The following is a 16398-nucleotide window of genomic DNA, read 5'->3' as shown; positions in this document are numbered from 1 at the left end:
CCAATATACTGTAAACTTGAAAACTTGTTCATGTAGCATCAAATAATTGCAAAATTGGTGTTAACTTGCCGGACTCCTGTGAACCTTGCTTGGTGACATCGAGGACATTTTGCTAACAAATAAATATATAGCTTTTGTGTTAGTTCCTAGTCGTCATTAATATGCATGAAAACTATATGTCACAGACGTAGACACTCAGCTTTCAGACTCTGTAGATGAAAAAGCAGGGATAGCATCCATGTACCTCCTGTAATAAAATCATACTCGAATCTGGTCCACAGTGGTGTTATTATTAATGTAGATGTCCACAAATTCTTACCAACTAGTTCTTAATCCACCACTCTTTAGAAAAACGGAGGATACTACATTGTATGTAGGGTGCATCATCGTCCAACCAGTCTCAGCTAAGTTCCATGTCAACTTAATGAATGCATAGTTATGCATAATTAATGATGCTACCCAATCCTGTTTGGTTAATTTGTTTCCTTGCAATAATTTCCTTGAAAATCGTTCAATTCTAACCAAGCTTGATATGCACAACCATATTTGAGAGAACAAACATAGTATGAAAAATTGACATAATATATGTAGTTGCAATGTTGATGAGGTGCTCAGCTTGCTTACCAGATGAGTAGGTGATTACTAAGTAAAAATACACAAAGACATCTGAACACCTATCATGTTTTAATAACTGTAACGGTTTAAAATGAAGTAACATTGTGAACAGATATACGGATAAAGCTTCTTATGGTAAGTATTATACAAGGTATTAAGGACTACCACAAAAACCCAATTTAAAAACATAGTACAATTTGTATATTACTTATGAAATGTATGTAATGGTGTTAAAATTGTGAAAATACATTTTCCATTTATAAATCAATAACAAAGACAGCTATAGCTCTTGACTTAACATTTGGATCATCAATTAAATGCATTGTTTTCTTCATTGAGAAATTAAATAATTTGCACATTTTCTTTGCAATGAATAACATTTAATGTAACGAGGCCCTATGGGCTTGTATAACTTTCATGTTATTAAATGGTGTTGACAAACACATCTGGACTCTGTAACCTTCAAAGAGGGTCAAGGACAGTTTTATTTACACACACTTGACAACAAGAAAACTCACACTAAAGACCAGATATCATTCCTCTATTCTTTATCGATATATTTGGAAGTTTTTGAAATAGTTTACTTATCAAATATCTTTCACAGTAGGTCAAGGTCATTTACTTGAACAAATTTGATGGCCTGTTATTCCAGCAAGCTACAGTAGATTTTAAGCAGCCATTTACTGTTAACTCATTTTAACTCTATGACCTTGAAAGTGGATCAAACTCACATATTTGAAAAATTTCTATAAAATAGTTCACAAATCTGATCATTGTACCTTGGAATGTGTGTCTGGGTCACTTAATTTCACAAAATTGATTCCCAAAGTAACAAGCCAAATATCAGTATCTTTGATCTAAATCTTGCTTATGTTTTTCAGAAATTGTTTGCAGATTTTAGCATACTTGACCCCTGTAACATTGAAAGTGTTTGTGGTAACTGGTAAGTATTTGAAAACATATTGATATCCTTTCATACCAAGAAAATGCTGGTCATTTACCATTATAATAGGCTTTATGGATCTTTAGAAGAATATCACCTGTAGATTTTAACACTGGCCGCTGTGATTTCAAAACTGTTGGAGGGCATTTATTTCAATATACATTATGATCACATAAACTCACTGGATCTTCATGTTAAATGAGCTAGCCAGTGGTGATGTCTAAGCCACCAAACAGTCATCTTGGCTAGCCAAGTGTTCGCTTCGTATACACTTACCCTTGGCGGATATATATAGCCGTGTTTACCGAGCCTTCAATTTTCGTGCGGTGCCAATCACTCGCATCCAATGAAATCGCGTCTTACATATAGCGCTGTTGACAAAGGAAAACAGTAATGGCGACGCCCTGTACGGGAGCACGTTGTCGTTTATGTCAGAGTGTTTAATAAATAGGCGCACGATCTTTGGGGAAGCTTCTGGAGTTTTAAATCAGTTGGTGGAAATCCTGGACTACGTGCCACATGTAAATGATGACCTGGGAAAATATGTGTGCCGCCTTTAGATTGTTTCCATATTGCTCTGTCATTTATACTCTGCCTCGACATACACATGCTTTTGTCAACAGGCCGATGGAGTATGTATGTAACGGTCATTCTTATTGGTTCAATGTTTTTTGGGAGAAGATTGATAACTCAGTATATCCACTAGGTGGCAGTGGAGGGAATTATGAAAACACGGCTATATCCGCCAAGGGTAAGTGGAGTGTACACGAAGCGAACACTTGGCTAGAGAAGATGCCAAACAGTTACCTATTCAGTCTAACAGAAGGATGAAAATAACCCTTTACCTGGCGATTTGGGGTGAAAAAGTTATGTCCAAAAAAGGTGAAAATCCATTCTGGCTCCACTGCATCAACATTAGATCCCCAATGACACTATCAGCATGCAAGCATACACATTGAATAACACAATTCATAACATAACATAACAGTGTATAGCATAAGTTCTATGTTTTTCGAACAGAAGAGCTAAAAAATTAAATGCATGAAATATTGTATGTGGAGAACTGTGATACATCACTTGTCCTTACTGCCCTGAAGCATTTTATAAAGGTCATAGAAGTTTAGGCTGGCACATTTTAACACAAGTTTAAATTCCTTACATGTCATGCATGCATACAAAATAAAAGACACTGGCGCAGAGGGCTTGTTCCAATTACCCACAGAAAAAGTCAGCCATGCCAGAGGCGAAATTGACTCCTAAAGTATGAAGAACTTATCAAATCAGTCATCACCTCCTAACAGTGCAAAAGGATTATTTGAAACATATTTGCTTCCATCTTCATTTTCCTCATCTTCTCCCTCACTTTCTTCTTCGTCGTCTGAATCGTTTTCCCGACCTAGATGTGCCAGATCTTCATCACTGAATTCATCTTCTCCATCAGACATACCATTGACTCTATAACACTCCAAATCACCAATGAGCTTGAGTGTCTCTTGATGGCGTTCCCAGTGACCTGACAAACCAAAACACAATGAAACAACCATTAGCAGCTGCAGAACAGACCAGCTTTAGAAATTGAAGGACAAACTAAGATGTGTAGAAATTCCTTCAAGACTACCCAGTTAAATTTTCCAATATCTCAAATTTGAATCAACATCAACATTTCAAAATGAAAAAAAAGTTAAACAGGTTTATGTTATTAATATTTTGTCCTTGCGGTAGGGAAACATGATTCTTTGTTCTCCTGCAATTCATCGCGTTCCACGAGGGCAAAGCCTAAAAGTGAAACATGATCAATCGAGGGGAAACAAGTAATTGTGTTTCCCTACCGAAAGGGTGATAAATATTTTGTTTATATTGCAATATAATTATAACGCAACAGTGAAGAAGATCAGGCTTCTTTGCCAATATTGATGATTACTTCAGTCACTCAAAATTCAGGAGTGGTGCCTTTTGCTCTTTTTTCTAGAGAAATTCTGAATAAAGGTAATATGACTGGAACCTCAAGCATGTGAGGGGTGCGTAATGTTATATTTCATTGTCATGTGATCGATATATTCCAATGAGACAGGCTGTTATATAGATGACCCCAGGGTCAGAGACACATCTTTTTGTTTTCAGACTCTGTGTACCCTGGAGCACAGGGACCTGAGGATTGGTTACAGCTATAGTTGGACCTAAACTATTAAGGTGTTCAGAGTGATTTTACATATGAGTAAAGGAGGTCTCTAAAAGAACAAGAGGCCCAAGGGCCTTAGTGGTCACCTGAGTTATATCATAGGTACAGGTAGCTTTATTTTATTGTTTAGATGTGATGTGGAAATCAGCATGTAAACTAAGTGAAATACAATACTTGGCATGTCATCAAAGGATAAGAATTTTAAGATATTGGTAAATGTTCCCTTTGGGGCCCCGCCCTGGCCCCTAGGGCTGGGGTAGGAATCCCAATTTTACAATTTAAAACCATCTTCCCCCAAGGATAATTCTCACCAAGTAAGAATAATTTCCTACAGAAAATTGTCAAAATATACACAAAAGTGTTGTTTCCCTATATAAACTATAGTAAATTTTACCCCCTCCCCAAGGGACAACGGATAGCTCGGGGGTCCTGAAATAAACAATTTAAATAAAGCCCCTGATGATCTTTCCATCCATGCAGAGAAACTGACTGAAGTACCTCGGAGTCTGGAGAAGAAGATTTTTGAAATATTGGTTAATTTTCCCTTTGGGGCTCCACCCTGGCACCTGGGGTTGGGGTAGGAATCCCAATTTTACAATTTTGTAGCCTCATCTACCAAGGATGATTCTGACTAAGTTTGAAAAAAAACCATCGACTGGTTCTTGAGAAGAAGTTGAAAATGTAAAAAGTTTACGCACAACGGGCGAAGGACGACGACGGACGGAAAGTGATTGGATTAGGTCAAAAGCTCAAGTGACCTAAATATTATCCATCTTTCCAACAGTACTAAGCATTTTTTTGTACATCAACTAGAAATTAGGTTTTTGATGCAAGAAAGTGAGGTGGGGTCGATTTTCCATCATAATGTGCTTTCTACCCTTCTTGTATATATCATCATTGGGGGCGACATTTTTACTGAAAGTTGATCTAAACCCCTAAAACGTGTAAAATTGTTCTGAACACCTTTGTTTAGGTCCAAATATAGCTGTAACCAATTCTCCGGTCTCTCTGCTCTGAAGGCCTGTAATACATACCTCTGTTGTCAGTGTACCCTAGGGGTCTGTGATACATACCTTTGTTGTCGGTGTACCCTGGTGGTCTAAGACACAGACATAGACGACCATCCAGTCCCATCCTCAGCAGGTTGTTAGCTGCCCTATGAAGATCAGGTCTGCCTGACTTGGCTGTAATAAACCCTCGCTTCTCAGCCCAGGCTAAAATTTGAAATATAGGTATTTTAATATTGCATCACAACTTTAGTAGCTAGCATACATCTGAATGTTTAAAATAATGACCACTGGGTTAAGTTTGAATATAATCTGTATTATAATTCTGTATCATTTCATCATATCCATGACCATGTCCTCATATATGCTACATATGACTAAGTTTCTGAAGAAGGAATGACTTCACAAACTGTTATATTAACTGACCTTCACATATATCATATGCGCTCCAACACTTCAGAGACTTTGCAGCATTTTTTTCACAATTTGGATGCTTCAGGCGGAGTTGATTCAATATGTCTATCCTCTCCGCCAGGAAACCAACAGGAGTGAATGGCTCCCGCACTTGTGCAATGGGGTAAATACCAGCCAATATCTAATAAAAAGCAATTAATATAGAAATATGGAGACATAACATTACATAAAATTAACAATACAGTAACATAGGTTCAGTATGAAAATGTTATTTTTAGGTTTAATTGATTTTATTGCCACAAGATTTTATTGTGGATTGCCAGGGCTGGGAAGCCAAGTTTAGTTTTGTTTGTTAAGGTTTAAATTCCTTAAAACAGCTAAGGTCGTATACGGGCTGTGTCTATGGTGATAGATCTACTTGAGTCTACTTAACAGTGCCAACCACACCAGGAAGGCAGCATCTAGACACGATAATGTGTGTAATCCCACCCACTTACATTATTCTTACAATAGGATAAAAAGTCATATCATTTCTTCCATCATATCTGTCTTCTGACAAGGAATTTTCTCACATAAATCAAACTCTATAATAGACAAATTAGGAGATGCGGATAATTTTACCCCCATTGACACTGCCTATCGATCTTACCTGAAGCGATTTGTCGATGAGTGAAGGAAACACTAGGCCTGGACAGTCACACAGCTTTATTGTTTGGGTCAGAAATATGGTTTGAAAATGTTTGGTATGGCCAGGGGTTCTCGATACACTGACTACCTGTAGGAGAATGAGGAAAATGGTTTCAATTTAAATATCATTAAAATTTAAATATCATTAAGTAATAGCATCAGCTAACTGGGATTTTGTTTTTACATGAAAATCACACTTTACTGGTTAACTCAGTTTTTAAATCACACTTTACTGATTAATTCAGTTTTTAAATCACACTTTACTGGTTAACTCAGTTTTTAAATCACACTTAACTGGTTAACTCAGTTTTTAAATCACACTTTTCTGGTTAACTCAGTTTTTAAATCACACTTTTTTGGTTAACTCAGTTTTTAAATCACACTTTTCTGGTTAACTCAGTTTTTAAATCACACTTTTTTGGTTAACTCATTAAGGCTTTAACTCGATCAACTATTGACCAAACGAAAACCGCAAAAATTACAGACAATCATACCTGCAAAAATAAGTAACTATACAGATTAGAAATATGACAATCCTGTAAATAACTGGACTTTCACAATTTACAGATGATACTTACTTTCTTACCAATAAGACCATTCAACAGGGAGGATTTCCCCACGTTGGGGTAACCTGAAATGATAAACATTCTTCTGTCACTTTTTCTAAAACATGTCGACCAGGGCTTCTAGAAAACAACTTCATGGTTAATATTATCTGCAGTTTAAAGGATATTCTTTTTACAGTCAATGACCGCTTTACAACTTTAACTACATCTACTCTGTTTCTTCCTTACCAACACATCCAATAGTAAGGACTCCATTTTGGTACCGAGTTGTTTCCTCATGTTTGTAGGACGTGTCCTCATACTGACTCCTGACTACTGAGGAATCTTCCGTGTCCTCTTCCTCTTTCATTGCATCAGCTGAGACCAGTTTATCATGCCAGCTGCTGAGATCAACTAGAAATCACCAAAGAGATGTCACCAGAACAATATAACAACCAACATCACGTTATAGGTACAATGTATTTAAGGAATACTGTATAGCGCTTTAAATTCACGAGGTCAATATTACGTGGTTTCGTATTCAGTACATATTCAAAAGGGTTAAATTTCGCTGTGCACCCGAATCCCATGTGTCATGCAAAGTCTTTTGAGTGTCATCATTTAAGGGTTAAACCTCGAAATACAGGTAAACTGTTTAAAAAAAATGATTCCGAGCGTCGTCATCCGCCAGTGACTTCACTCATAAAAAAAATCAAATGTGTATGTACCTTTGTAGGAGTTAACTGTAATCAAGTAATCACCTACTGTGCACACATAAATATGTTGTGGGCACTTATATGTAAGTGTTGTTTTTACATGGACTGCCTAGTTGTCCCGTGCTAATCTGATTTGATTTCGTTTAAGCTTACATAACAGCGTTGGGTTGAAAGTATTTTCAACATGTTCTGATAAGGTCCGTAAAAGTGGTTAACATTTTCAATAATTTCGCTGGTGTTTAGAATTTGCGGATATCAGTCAAAACAAAATTAAAACCCCTGCGATATAACCGCTACAGTACATTATCTTTTCTTTACATTTATGACAGTATATACAGTTGTCAACAAACTTAATCCGTGATACATTGTAATCATGTTGATAGGCATCTGCATTTTATACCATTTGAAAAACAAGTTTTCAATCAATAAATCCATCTATATATATCCAAAGTATATGTTCCTTGTTCTCTCACTCCAAGCTGAACAAAACATCTTTAAAAAACCTCGTAAAATTGAAGTCAGACAATGAAGACAGCCTAACTTTCAATTGATTACAGTAACACTTCCATCCCAGTACCAAAAACACTATTTCATAAGTGATAATGACTGTAACTTACAAATTCAATCCCTACAATAATTATATTGTCAAGACACCAGTTAAGATTGAGTTGACTGACCTTTGTCCCCGACAATATTCTGACAGACCTCCAGCAGCTGCCCCTGTCCCATGGCTCTGGTCCATGCCCCACCTCCACGCTTACGTCTCAGCTTAGCTACAATACATTAATGAAAAACACCAAACTTTTAACTGAACATTTAAAGTAATTTAATTGCAAGGTAGAGAACTTACTCAGGTCTGTTGTTTAGTATTATACTCATCAAGTGGCTAAGTAGACTTACTGAGGACTATTCTAGATATGAATATTGGCTTTGTTGTTGTAGGGAGCCTTTTTAACAATAATTGTGTTTTGGGTCTTACAAAATTTGCTTGCAATCGTTTAGTTGGCCCCCAGTAGAAAACAAGACTTTTGTGGTCACAAAAAGATACATTTATTTTTGGAACAGCTCTGAGGTCTGATGTTTAATGCAGTTTTATTGTAGCCCATATTCTTCCAATACAGGGCAATATGGGCAAGGTCTTACCAGGGTATCCACACTCACCTTTTATCTCATCACCTCCCTCTGTCAGAGCCTCGTTTGGATATGAGGTAAACAAGACAATGTGGACTTTTTCATATTTTTGCTGAAGGAAACTCTTCCATGCAATGACTAGAGGAGGTGGAGCCAGGTCAACCTTGTTAAGGATGATAATGATTGACTTGCCAAGGTCATGGGTAACGGTATGGTACAACGCAGGGGACATGTGTAAAACCTGAAAAGAAAGCACTTTCATAATATTGTTATGATTTAATTTGAATTTTTCTAATTTACTGATGAATATTTTATCTGCCAAAGCAAAAAATATTATTAACACACCATTGAGTTTTATAAAATCTAGCTGAGCATAGCATATTTCTTCATATGTGTTTTCAAAGTCTTTTACAGAAATCTTTTAATTTAGTATAAGAAGGCTTCAAATCAATTTTTCATCATCGTTATTCATATGACTTTGTGTTGTATATTTTCTTGGTTCACTAATTACAATATGTATGGCACAAAGTTACTCCAATTAGTGTTTTATCTAAAAAGATTTTGCTGATTACAGACCAGAACCAGGGCCCGTATTCATGAAGTCGTTCTCATGCTCAAGCATGGATTTTGTGCTCAAGCCTAATTTCTTGTTCTGGTTATAACTCGATAAATAAGACTTATTTTGTCAATGATTTGGAAACATATTGAAGAGACTTATAGCCAAATACTGTTTTCGATGTTTACATTTGACTTTTTGACCGTTTGACATGATCTAAGCGAGTTACCAGAAAGTTGGTTTGAGCACAGATTCCATGTTTGAGCATGAGAACGGTTTCATGAATATGCGCCCAGAACTCCCTTAATCCAAATGTTTGTTTGGGGTTCAATGTCTTTGCAACAGCTAACATCATATGATGACGGTAATCCCAATGACTAGGGTCAGTAGTTCACTATATTTGTAGTTCAGTAATCCAATTGACTAAGGTCAGTAGTTTGTCCAGTAATCTACCTAACTAGGGTCTCTAGCTAGTTGTCTAGAATCTGCTTCAGTTGAGAGCTTTGACACTACATACCGGATATCTGATGTCCAGAATTAGAAGTAGGATGTCCGACATCTCCAACACTCGCCATAACTGCCGCCAAGTTTCTAAGTTCATCTCGAAGTAACTGAGCTGTTCTGGGGGGAACTTTTCAGTAATCGCCTCAGTGTATTCCTGGAATGTGTAATACAGTGCTGCACATTATCTGTTCTCTACATATATAAACATTCAAACTTTATATATTTTATAACAATTATGAAACAAGTTATTTCAACTTATATATATTAATCACTCTTGTTGGTCCGGATGTTAGCGTTCAAGGGGTCTTCATGTAGGAGGAAACCGGAGTACCCTGAAATAAGCCATGTAGTCTGGCAGGCGACCCCACCCCATTTCATGTCCGATCGGGGGATCGAACCCCAGCCGCCTTGGTTGAAGGCAAGTGCGCTATCCACTGCGCCACCCAATCATTTATTCTCTACAATGCATGTTAGGAGTAATGAAACTTATCAATATTATACAATTATGGACTTTTGTGCCGGTGAATATGATGTGATATGAACCTTTATCTTCAAGTAGTTTTTGGAAATTTTCAGATTTAACGGAGGAAAACTTTCGCCAGCAGCCATCTTCTGTTATCGTCTGATTGAGTTCAGGTATAACTGTGCATGCCCTACGACAGGTTGCGGGACATTTCCATAAAGGCCCTTTTTAGAAATCGATATTTACATGATAACCAGTCTGCATGAGTTTTTGAGGACTGGTCATGTGTATATAGGATCTGGCCAATGTGATTGCGACAATTTTTTAAGCATATAATAAATAAATTTATCACATAGATCATATTATCTAATTTTGAATTTAAACCCCCAGAACAGAAAAAATAGTCCTTAAGTTTCTATAAACAAATATTGATTGTGAACTTATCATTCTATCAAAAATAAAATTATTACAAACTAACGAAATTCACTTAAATTAACTTTCATTAAATTCAGGAAAGACTAGTGACATCCTAAGCTATGGTAATCCTATGTTCACAAAAAGTGTATTTCAAAATTCTATAATAAAATAATACAATAAATGTTAAATGGATTGTCTGCATTATAAAGTTGTAATATTGCCTGTATTGCTTACAGCTATAAGAAAGAAATCTATTTTTTCACAATAACATTATAATAGATTTTAGTGTAACCAATGTTAATTACAAGTCTGACTTTGAATTTACCTGAAAGTACTTCTGTTCCCTGGCCTCCAACTCGGCTCTGGACAGAGAGTAGTTCCATGGAGGTCGTTTGGGGAGGTCAAGGACAGACCCTGGCTGGTATACCTGATCTATGTCCACTTCCAACGCATCCTACAACACATGAGTCAGGAAATTCATTTAGTTTTATAAAGAGGAAATGCTTTTTAAGTTTTCTTTAAATACAACCAGAAGTTGTTATGCTTCCATGTCTGTGATGTATTATTTTGCCAACATTTTACATAAAATTACCAGTTAAACAAAGCTTGGCTGTGTTATTGTAAAAGAAGTTTGCTGCCCCATATGAAATGTGTATCCCTCATGTATAACCATCTTTACCCAAAGCTATTTACCCAATGTATTATAATTTCAAAAGGTGTATTACCAATCCCAGACTAAAATGATCCAGTGACAAATATTAGCCCCTTAGTAATAAACAGAGGAATCAGATTTTACATTAGATAAGGAAAATAAGAACTCATTTAAAACCTCTTACATATCTGGATGTGAAGTTTGAGGATGGCCACCAAGTACACCATGTTGTTTGATTGTGAAGTGAGTGATGACAAAGACAAAACTTAAATACAGCATACTGAATCGTGTGATGTTTGGTACGACGACTTCATCATATTAACTCTGTTGTTTAGACAGTATTTGGGAGTTGTTAAGTATCACTAGCATTGGTTAACAAGTAAGCTAGATCATGTAAAAAATACGGTCAATTAAATGAATACCTTTTTTCATACTTCATTTCCCAGGTAAAGCCCCTGTTATGTTTAGCCTCTACTAATAGATTAAACCAACAACAAACTGTAATGTTTCAAGGCTTGCTACCCAAGGGCTGTATATATATCAATAAAAATAATTGTTACTATATATGTTTTGAAACAAAATGATTACTATTAGATATAATGAATGAAATTATTTTAAGGGTACCGGCCAAAAATACTCATGGGCAATGGAGGAAACACCACCTACTTCATCAGAAATGGCAGCTAGATAATAGGATAATAATAATAATAAAATATTTTATTTAAGTGTCACACATATTTTTACATAACACATCACTTACATAATAAAAATACACATATGCAAAATATGCAAAATATGCCCTGCCATACTGACTTACGAGACACTACATAAAATTTATATATATTAAAACATAGAATCCATTAATGATTCTCAATAAAAAGAACCATATATTATACTGTACATAACATAAAAATTGAATGTATGCTTAGGATCCGATGGTGGGAGAAGAGCGAGAGTGGTTGGGCCAATCCCTACCGACAAGTCGCCCCTCCCCCATCATCGGGACCTCGATGATTGTCAATTACTAGCACATCAAATACATATAAAATACATTATTTAGATTTACTAAAATCATTAAAACTGAATTATAGTAAATGGTGAAAGTATCGTAATGCTGCCTACTAAAAGCAATGATATGAACCATATATTACGAGGGATATAGTCATAAACAAATCTAAAATGCATATCAAGTTTTAAAAACTACCACGTCTCCTTTTCATAAAAAGGAAAACTGACTTAGTTAATAGGACAGTAGTAATACCTCCTTTGCTCCAAATGAATTTTCTCTTTCATTAGGCTATATTTTACTATTGAGGAAGGGCATGTTTACCAGTACACAAGCAAGAAAAATATCTTAAATTTCCATAGGCATTATACAGGAACACCAAACTATTTTTTGCCAACATTTGTGTATTCTGTGGAACTGAAAACAAACTGAGATTGTTCTATACATATTGATCAATACAGTTAGTTTTGATATTGTCATCGTGCTGATCCCTATAGCTATACCAGTATCCAACATATATCAGTAATTGGTACACAGCCCTTTACTACACACTTAGTTTTATTGATTTAAAGTTATAAGACAGGAGGTTTAAGTAATTCTGAAATGTTCTCTATATTATATATATATATATCATTAACAATGTGCTCTTAGAAATTCACTCTAAGTATTTGGTCACAGGGATTCACAAAACATCCAACAAAAACATAGGCTGTTGCTCATTTGATCACTCCAGATTCAGCATCTTGTGTCAGAAGCATTTCACACTTGTTCTATATCCAGTATATATTTACCTCTGGTATTTCACGTAAAGGCCGTCTAGCCAATGTCTTCCGTCTATCAATCTCTTCATTACTCTCTTTAAAGAACTGCAGACAGTATCTGTAAATAAAAAGTTAAAAGATTGCTTTGAATTTTAATTGTATTTGGCTTGATAAATATCAACGTACAATATGATGTATTAAACAATTTATATACAGGTTATACTTATTGATCCATTCTTTCATCATTAGCTCATTATTCAAACTAAGATTTAATGTACAAAGTGCTTAATGTACATGAACCAATCTTTGTAACATTAATACAAAACTATATTAGGAAAGTCTGTGCACAAGTTAAGCAAACAGGATTTCTATCATTTTTAGGAAAAGTAGGAAAACAAATATGAAGTAATGTTATATGCAATGACCACAGTTAACTGAAATAAAAGTGAGCTGAATACCTCTCTTACACTTGTTACTTGAATAGATCTATCATACTTCAACGATAAGTGATGTATCTTCTATTTCATCGTCGATTATATACCGTAGAACCCACGCATAATAAGTTCACACTGGTGTAAGTAAAAATCCAGGAAAAAATGTGAACAACATAACAAATCTCTTCCAAACTTCAGAATGTATTGGAGCAACATTGACATGTTTCGACTCAAAGGCGAGTCATCATCATAATCATGATGACAACTCGCCTCAGTGTCGAAACATGTCAATGTTGCTCATATAAATTCTGACGTTTGGAAGAGATTTGTTATGTTGTTCGCACTTTTTCCTGGATAGGGGATAAAATTTACATTCAATCGTTAAGATTTTTCACAAAACTCTAACTCCAATAACTGCTCAACTTTATTTCCATTATTTCTGTTTAATTGATATTGTTAAAAACAAAGTTTGGGGCCATCTACTGTTGTGGTATATGTGTAAACCTGAGTTGTCTACTTGCATATACACACACATGTACTACCTGTGAGGGTTTGTTCGTCTGTCAGGTACAGCTCCTAATTTGCCTCTCCTCAAATTTTGCTGTGGCTGTGATCGATCCCGACGTTTGTGGATGGCCTCTTCTGGATCACTTCCATCGTGACTGGCTAGATAATTAAATAACATTACAATAGTAATTTAATTTGTTTGCTTTTCTACCCGTGTGTTGCTTATTTATATTTTAAGATTCTTCAGCCTTTCTTCGTCTTTACAAAAAAGTACTGAAACAACCTTAATTCTTAGGTACTCAAACTATCAGGTATCAAAACATCTTGGATTCCTTGACTTTCTTGCTGAAGGCAATGAAGAGCATGAGCTTGCCAAGTCTAAAATAACTGAAAATCTCATTTTAAAAATGTTTTGATGGGGCAAAGATAGTCTATCTCTGCCCCATCAAAAATATTTTAAAAGGAGATAGTCTGCTATTTCAGACTAGAACTTGGCAACTGGCAGAGTATTTTGATACTCTCACCTCCATATGAGTACATGTGTATTGTGTAATAGGAGAAACTATCGAATAGAATGGAAATGCACCGCAAGACTGGGATTAAAACCTGGGACCCTGAGCTCTAGATGATCAACCCAGTCCAGTTCTGTGACACATGCATGGAAATAGGATCGTGACCTTTCAACTGCGGGATATTTTTCAAAACTGCATATTTTATATTATAATGTGAATATTACAAAACAATATTATTTCTACTACACCTGTATACTTGATTTGAGGTTTCTGGGTATATACCACTGATCTAGGACTTGTTTTTGATAAATAACCACAGTTTACATGTAGTTTTTCATGTAGTGTCGACGTTGACGTAAGCTGATCCAGCTTCTTGAAACACATCTTTATACTGTTCTCTAATCACGTTCAGCTGTGAGTAACAGGTTGGTACAAATTTTTGGTGATGATGACGCCAGTGATTGTTTAACCGAGATTTAAAAATATTTAGGGAGGGGGCCTCTACAACTATATTTGGTAGAGAGTTCCACACGTCCACGACCCTACTGCTGTATTCTCGGGTTACCGGTTTCCGCGCACTTAAGAAGCAACTGCGATTTAATTCGTACTCACATGGGCAGAATACTTGAAATTATGGATGACTGTCATAAACATGTATACAATCTACTAATGGAAACAAAAAACTAGCAACATAAAACTGTATTTTAAAAAAATCAGAACAAACAATTTTTAACAAATTTCTGCCGTCAGAAGTAGCCGTCATATGTTTGCCTGTGTCTATTTTGATTTGGTGCTCAAAGAAAGATAACTTGAATACACTAAAAAGAAATTCTCTACAGTGACCTGCAAGAACAAAAGCTTCGTTTGAAATAAAAAAAAAATCTTTAATTGTCAAATTAATTATCAAAACAACTTTTTTTAAATTTCACATTTTTAATAGATTTTTCAAGATGTCAAATTGAACGAATTCATGTAATTTTTTAAATTTATATATTAAATTTATTTAGTTATAATATATAATCTGTTATTATTTATTTTCTGCAGTTTTATATCGGTTTTGGTTGATGGTAAGTTATTTCTCATTTTGTTCTGTTTAAAATTAGTGAAAATTGGAAGTTCATTGCATTACAAGGTTAACGTTTCATTGAAAACACTGTTTATCGATATAAGAATGTCTTCTTGGCTCTTCGGAAGCGGAAAAAAATCGGCGAGGAGATGTGGACCCATTTGAATACAACATTTTCGTATGTTTGTCAGACTACAAAAAAGACCGGTTCATGAATTAAGTATATATTACCGTTTTTTCAGGTATGGGCTCATTTTGAGCAAGATAAAAAGTGCATTAAGCAAAACTACATATTTATGCGTGTTTTTTTAATCAGTGATTAATTCTTGTTTTCCGGTAATTTTTGTGTCAGTTTACAGACGATGGCCAAACGTCTAAAATATCCTTGTGTTGTGTCCAGCAGGTCACGTAGTTAGGAGTTATAACTTGATCAAATGGCTGCGCGGAAATACATAACGCGCGGAAACTGGTGACTAGACGATACAGGTTCCTCGTTACATTGTGCCTCATCCTTCTAGGTACTAGCCTCGTCTGCCAATACACACGTAACATAATCAAGGATTGCATCATGGGTGTATTGGCAGACGAGGCTAGTACCTAGAAGGATGAGGCGAAATGTAACAAGGAACCTGTATCTTCTAGTCATGTGAAATAACAATATAATGATGTATAGCTACCAACTGCACTACAGGACGCAATCAGCGTGATATGCAAAAGGACAGTGCTGATTAAGAACCAGAACCCTTGGCTTACCCAAGTAGTACAGTATAAGTACAGAACAAAACACAGCAACTCCCACACTGCTCCAACAATGTTTAAGGGTGAAAAGGTTTTACACGGCGAGATGTGTCGCAGACGACAAAATCATATCCGATAGAAAATTATAGGAGTAACCCCCCCCCCCCCCCCCGACATTGACAGGTGCCCGATTCATTTCATACAATGACATGACATACATTCCTTCTTTCTTTGACGCTTATCCTGTAGTTGAAACTTCTTTTGCTTTGAACTGAAAGGTTTCTGTCGCGGCATTAAAGTGTTAGGTCATAGAGAGGATAAGTCTGCTGGAACAAGTTTGTGTTACCCGCGTTGCGCAATTTCCGAAAGAGGAAGTGGAATAAAATGTGGCCCGCAGCGAAGTTCTTAAATTAACGATTCATAGAAACTATATTTTTTATAATTGAACATTTACTTCAGATAAAAGACTGTAACTTTTGCTTATAAACACATAGGTGGGATATAAATTTATTATTTAAAAAATATGCAGAATAAAAATATTTTGC

The 16398-nt window shown here is 35.7% G+C and overlaps 1 protein-coding gene across 1 annotated transcript; it reads right to left on the bottom strand.

Annotated features, from left to right (window-relative positions):
* Positions 1 to 669: 669 nt before the first annotated feature.
* Positions 670 to 16233, bottom strand: LOC110464970 (guanine nucleotide-binding protein-like 1). The gene is made up of 13 exons (XM_021520494.1): positions 16072 to 16233; positions 13573 to 13696; positions 12627 to 12714; positions 10503 to 10631; positions 9311 to 9451; positions 8268 to 8478; positions 7784 to 7879; positions 6640 to 6804; positions 6424 to 6476; positions 5808 to 5933; positions 5171 to 5339; positions 4811 to 4951; positions 670 to 3071 (listed from the first exon to the last, which is right to left on the bottom strand). The coding sequence occupies exons 1-13, from the start codon at positions 16145 to 16147 to the stop codon at positions 2839 to 2841; spliced, it is 1752 nt and encodes a 583-aa protein (XP_021376169.1). The 5' UTR covers positions 16148 to 16233; the 3' UTR covers positions 670 to 2838.
* Positions 16234 to 16398: the final 165 nt, after the last annotated feature.

Source organism: Mizuhopecten yessoensis, unplaced genomic scaffold, assembly GCF_002113885.1.
Source record: "Mizuhopecten yessoensis strain PY_sf001 unplaced genomic scaffold, ASM211388v2 scaffold11045, whole genome shotgun sequence".
Lineage (NCBI taxonomy): Eukaryota > Metazoa > Mollusca > Bivalvia > Pectinida > Pectinidae > Mizuhopecten > Mizuhopecten yessoensis.
This window is presented reverse-complemented; position numbering and strand designations above follow the sequence as displayed.

Excerpts from the sequence above, each read along its gene's own strand:
- LOC110464970 (XM_021520494.1), bottom strand. The coding sequence starts at position 16,147 with ATGCCGCGACAGAAACCTTTCAGTTCAAAGCAAAAGAAGTTTCAACTA. Across the intron at positions 6,805-7,783 it reads GAATATTGTCGGGGACAAAG|TTGATCTCAGCAGCTGGCAT; the intron begins GTCAGTCAACTC and ends GGTGATTTCTAG. Across the intron at positions 3,072-4,810 it reads AGGGTACACCGACAACAAAG|GTCACTGGGAACGCCATCAA; the intron begins GTATGTATCACA and ends TTGGTTTGTCAG.